At 50.7% G+C, this 5,747-nt stretch overlaps 1 protein-coding gene across 1 annotated transcript; it reads right to left on the bottom strand.

The window, feature by feature from the left end:
* Positions 1–354: 354 nt before the first annotated feature.
* NGA_0424400 (uncharacterized protein) lies at positions 355–991 on the bottom strand (the record flags this gene model as incomplete). The annotated part of the gene is made up of 2 exons (XM_005853469.1): positions 355–713; positions 868–991. Coding segments are annotated over 2 exons (483 nt in total), but the record flags the coding sequence as incomplete, so codon positions are not given.
* Positions 992–5,747: the final 4,756 nt, after the last annotated feature.

Raw genomic sequence — 5,747 nt, 5'->3', positions numbered from 1 at the left:
GGAGGAGGAGGGGGAGGAGGAGGTGGGGGAGGGGGAGGAGGAGGAGCGAGAAAGACCGTGACACAGTTTTGACTCCTGGCTGGGGCGCCCTGACTGAGCCGCCGGGAAAAACGACGAAGAAGCCGAGGGAAGGACCGAAGGAGGGAGGGAAGGAGGGAGGGAAGGAGGGGGAAAAAAATAGGTTGGACAAGAAGACAAGACAACTGCGCAAACCATCTCAGGGCTAAGGGACCGCGGAATGATACAGGCAGGCACCCCAGGGAGGGATACCCGACAAACGCCGAAACCGACGGCGAGCGGCTATTTCCTGTCTGACCGTTACACTCCCTTCCGGAACCGACCCTCTCTCCACACCTGCCGCCACGCCACACCCGCGCATGTGCCAGTCCCCACGAAGAGCCGTTGTACTAGGATGGCAAGCAGGCAGAGGATAGCCGTCGACAGGGGCAGAGTCCGTACCCCGGCGGGCACCGGACGCTTTCCCGGTCCTTCACTCCCATCCTGCCTCCCTCGCTCCTTGTCGTGGCAGTTCTCGGGCCATGCGGGACGGCTATCCGGTAACGGTGTAGCACACGCAGTCTGGGAAGGAAAAGGGTGGGAAGACAGGTCCGCAGCGACCGAGGACGACGACGAGGGGTGGGAGCGCGGGGACGCGGGAGGACTGGAACTTCCCATACTTGAAGACAAGGCGGCTGACAGGTAAGTCGAGGGAGCTGTGAGAAGGAGAATGAGAAAGATGACTAGAGATGGGGCTGGAGGAGTTCGTTTTCCAAAATAATATAAAAAAAATGAGTGAAAGGGATGTAAGTGAGAGGTGGACGGGCAGTCATGAATGAAATACGGGCGAGGCAGAGAATGAAGTCGTACCTGCTACCACACCCCGTCCCAATGGGCGAATTGCAAGGTTTGCAAAGAGTGGGGCGGCGTCGACAGCATGTACAGTCTGAACAGTCAATGGGAGCAGAAATGAGTGAGAAAAGGCACAGAGCATGCTTGAAAGAGGTACGCTGCCCCTTAATGGAGTGGTAGGCAGCCTGGTACGGTGCCTCTATTCACGACCTGCCCCGAAAGTATACTTGTCGCCATCTTCATGGAAACAAAACTGATGCTGCGCAAGAGAAGAATTTGGTTGCGAACATCCTGAACTTATTTCCAACTTAACATGCCGGAACCGAGTAACCGGTCGCCGTGGAACAAAACTGGTTCTGTGTTTCGCGCTACGTGTGTTTCAACGTGGGGATCGGCTCTCAGAGCTTGCCAACATCAGGCACTATATGAGTGAGAGAACGACACCGGGAAAGCGTTGCGCATTCCCAATATGAACCCATCAAAGAGACAACAGGGCAAGAACTGTGCCAATTGCCTCTCTCGTCATAATTTCTTCTAGTCACGGAGCGCGCGTGCGGATGCCGATAAACCCACGAGGTCATCAAGGCTATGGACAGGAGTCGCTCCCTGTCGTGCCACCCATCTTCATTGCTGTGGTAATGAGCCACATAAACCGGCGGTTTCCACAAGGAAAAGGAGTTATGCAAAATATGCCCTTCGAGGTAACTCTGCAGGTCTCCTTCACCGCCGGAATCACACAGGGTGTCCTATCGACTCTCGATACCTCTCTCTCTCTTTTCTTTGGGGCCATGTTTTTGTCACTTTTTGAACACTTTTGGCGATTTCAGGGAAAGCCCTTGTCAGCTGTAACATCGGACAAACACCTCTCGCATACTAGAAATATTGCTGCTTTTGTGCTTCGGAAAGCAAAGCAATACTTATGCGCTGAGTAGTGTTGGAGGGCATTGCTGCGGTTGGTGCTGCCGAGTCGCACCATGTAGTATATATATAATATTTTCGTAACCTCCTGCAACCCCCCTTTCATTTCCACTCCACCGTGACCTTCTTTTCATGGTTCTGTCACCTTACGATCCTTCCAGACCCTGCACCGGTGTCAGTGCAGAAAATACCGGAAGATTTAGAGATGGAGGGGAAGCAACTGGGCACGGAGAGGAGGAGGAAAAGTGGAGGAGGAGGACGAGGAGGAGGAAGAGGAGGAGGGAGAAGACATGGAATGGGAGGAATGCATCGACTTAAACCTTCCCATGTTGCCTCCCAATGGAAAATTGAAAAGTAAGGAGGAGAAAAATGAGGAGAAAGTAGGAAAAAAAGAATTACGTCGTTTTCTGCAGAGCGAGGAGAGTGGCGACTTGCTCCTCACCTTGGAGTCAGAGAGGTGAGAAGAGAAGGACAGCGCCGGAGAGAGGGAAATGTCGTCCCAAACGGGGCATTCGGTGCGCGCACAAAGGAAAATGGCGGGATTGTTCACTTTCACACGGCTGATCTTGCTCTCTTGCCGCAACGGACCCGGCTTCTGTCCACGCATGCCTCCCACCCTTCCCTCCTCGCAGCCGCGACGGCCGCCCTCCCTCCCGCCCTCCATCACGGCCTTAGTCAGGGCCCCACCCTCTTAGGCCTTCAGCGACTTTCTCATTGGTCTCAAGTCACCTTCACCCAGCTCTTTCATGCCCTACGGAGGGAGGAGGGAGGCAAGGAAGGAGCGTCCCTTCCGGAGCTGGCGGCGGTCCTGGAAGCGAAGGCACAAGAGGAGGAGGGCCATGCAGGTTCAAACTCCACCTGACTATGCTGGGGGGGAGGGGGGGAAGGGGGGGGTTAGCGAAAGCCCGTTTGCTCTGCCCCTTGTCGCCCAGGAGCAACCATCACCCTCCCTTGAGTTGGCGACTGGCAAAAGGGAGGGCGGTGGACCGCACGCAGGAGGAAGGAAAGAGAGGGGCCAAAAAAGAAGGAAAAGTAAGGGGGGAAGGAAGGCACGAAAAAAGAGGGAGTGGTGGATTTAGAGTTCCAGTAGGATGGAGCCACACGTAGAAATTGCAAGTGGAAGAAGAGGAGAGAATCAGTGAGGAGGAGGCACAACCGACTCCACGGAGGTAATAATGAGTACCAGGCCTGGACACCGCACCCTAACGAAGCGATTGAAACGAATTTGCAGGACAGCATGATTTATGGTCAGTTTCTGAGCATGGGAACATCGTTAATTTTACAAGACCAAAGCCCAGAAAAGCACCCACTTCGCGTTTTGGATGCCTCCGAGGGTTTTCCCTCCCTTTCCGACGAGCCGTCCCACCTTGTCTTTGACCACATCCACCGCCTCCTGGTATTAATGTGCTATGGCAAAGGCAGCATTCGTCTCGGTGCTCGGTTCCCGCGCCTCGCTGGTCGCTTCTTTCTTCTTGGGCCGGGCTCCTCTAGGACTTTCCTCCACAGCCTGTGTCCGCTCGGATCCGCGCTCTTACCCTCCCCTTTACCCTGTCCCCCTTTTTCCATCCTTTAAAAAAGCTTTTCCACCACAGTGTGCATAGGCAATATAAGCAAGCAATTTGGGTATCAGGTCGGTGATGAAATCTTAGCTCGCTCCGATTCCAAGCATCCACGAAGCGTTTTCTCAGACTGTCCCCCACGAGAAACATTTGCTGATTAGCATCCTTTCTTAGCAAATTGGGCAAGCGTTCTAAAAGCAACATGACACGAGGCGGAAAGAACACATGAAGGCAAATATATCAGCAATGCAACAAAACACTATTGTTGGCAATATTGATTGGTTGGGGGGGGGGGGAGGAGAAGACAGAAATTGTCATGGAACCTCCACATTATTTCGAGGATTCTCGAATCCATCCAGCAAAAATGTTAGCCAACCCTTTCGCTTCTCTCACCGCGGATGCTGCTCGCTGATTCTGAGTCCGAATACAGCATACCTTCTTACATCCTCTTTTTTCTTCCCAGCCGTGGCTCATTTGGTTACCGGAAAAGAGATGAGCTTCCTTTCCGTGCGTTTTTTGACCGTTCAAAGTAAAGAAACCTAAGAGGGAGAAGACGGATTTGATGTCCGATGTGGCAATATTATGGTCTACTTCCATTCAGGAAACCACGGATAGACCTCATGTTATACTTGCCCAACACAAGCCTGCTACGCGTGGTTAGCATCTGAATTTTGGTGGTCTCTGTGTAACTCCATGGTCTAAAGGCTGAGGTATTACCCGCTGCACAGATTTTGATACAGGATTCATACTTGCGGGGCTGGTGAGTACAAAAGTACTCAAAGACTACTCGTCTCCTAGAGGGAAACAGAGACTGGGCTTCTTTCGCAAATGTTGTGACTCCTGATACCACTAAGTAGGATGCCCGTCCAAGTAAAGTCATGTGACATCCAACGCTATCACATGGCGTCGAAACAAAGGTTGAATTTGGAATCTTACTCCGGACTACATCAATACATGGATGTAAAGTTGCGTTTTGGTCGAAGACGAGCATGAGTCTTGAGGCATTTACAAAGTTGAACGCCTCAAGAAAGAGAGAGCAGGGCCCCTGGCTGTATTGTCTATTTGCTTTCTCCTGCAAAATATCACCTCCTCGAAAATACATCACCATCATATCTTCTAAGCTTGTGTTCCAACTCCTTCTGTCTGGATATACGTTTAGGACTGCACTATTGACTAAATCAGGTCCGTGGGCTTTGATATCTGAATGAACGTGGTATAGTGGAGTACTGGAGCATTGTTGAAGTAGTTTTTTACTGTTTTTATAACCCCAGGTGTAATTGACTTCACGGCATGACATTGTAGCGGATTCCATTAAAGACTCTATTCTCGAGTTGACCTCGCCTCGCGCTGCAATCAAAACAGGTGGGAAAGCCACACCAGAATCACTGTTTACCTCGAGAGAGCTGGTCGCTACCCCCGAGCAATGAGATAAGACTTCCTTGACTTGTGCAAGCTCCATTAAACGGTTTCCTGAGCGGCCAACAATTGTGAATTTAATCCATAAGCATGAAGACTTGTTCATTGCCGCGTCAGGAAGTGCTGTTTGCAAGATTGGATCGTATTTTGGTCGCTCCGTATACTGATCGAAAATGACGGAGATTAGCGCTTCTCTATATAAAATAAAGTAAGTCAGACCATAGCAAAAGATTGTTATGGCCAGCAAAGCACGACCTCGCATGCTCGGCGAAAGTTCTTTCGAAGTCTCCTGTAAAGTCTCATAGGATGAAAAGAGATTTAATGTAAGATTGAAGTAGAGCCTATTTGAGTTACTGGTCGTGATACGACTCGTAGTGATGTCCTACGCCCCTGGAAAAGCATGCTTAATTATCATTTCAAATCCTACCCCGTATGTCGAGGAATCTCCGAGGAGGCTCCCTGGACTGAGGAGCTGTATTATGATATAACTCAAAGCCATGGTACGTTGCAGTACAGGCATATGTGAGAATGGCACACAAGAAACATGGAAGTACACAAGGCTCTACGTGCTCTATTATATCCGCAGAGAAAAAGCTTAGGCATATTTTTAATAGTCGAGGCACCAATCATGTTAAGAGCAGCCGAAGAGCACGTCCAAGGCGGCGAATGCACGCCTTAGCAACCATCGTTGAAGAAAATATTGTAACAAATAATTATATTAAATGAATATCCCAAAAAAATGGCCGATGAACAGGATTGACAAGTATTAAAACGTACGGGTCGCCCTCAGCGCAACTTAGCAGAGTGCTCTCCGACTCGGAGGATGAGGAAAAGACTCTGCAAAGATGGTGTACATGGTCGCACGCGAAAAGGTGAAAGCATAGTGGCATACTGGGCGTCGCTGTGCAAACAATGTGCGGAAAAAATACGATTGACACATAAACATGTCTTGGGCGCCAAAGAGCCACAGAAGGCTGCTGGTGCATTTCGATGGGCCGGGGCCCA

Source organism: Nannochloropsis gaditana, assembly GCF_000240725.1.
Source record: "Nannochloropsis gaditana CCMP526 unplaced genomic scaffold scaffold873, whole genome shotgun sequence".
Taxonomy (NCBI): Eukaryota; class Eustigmatophyceae; order Eustigmatales; family Monodopsidaceae; genus Microchloropsis; species Microchloropsis gaditana.
This window is presented reverse-complemented; position numbering and strand designations above follow the sequence as displayed.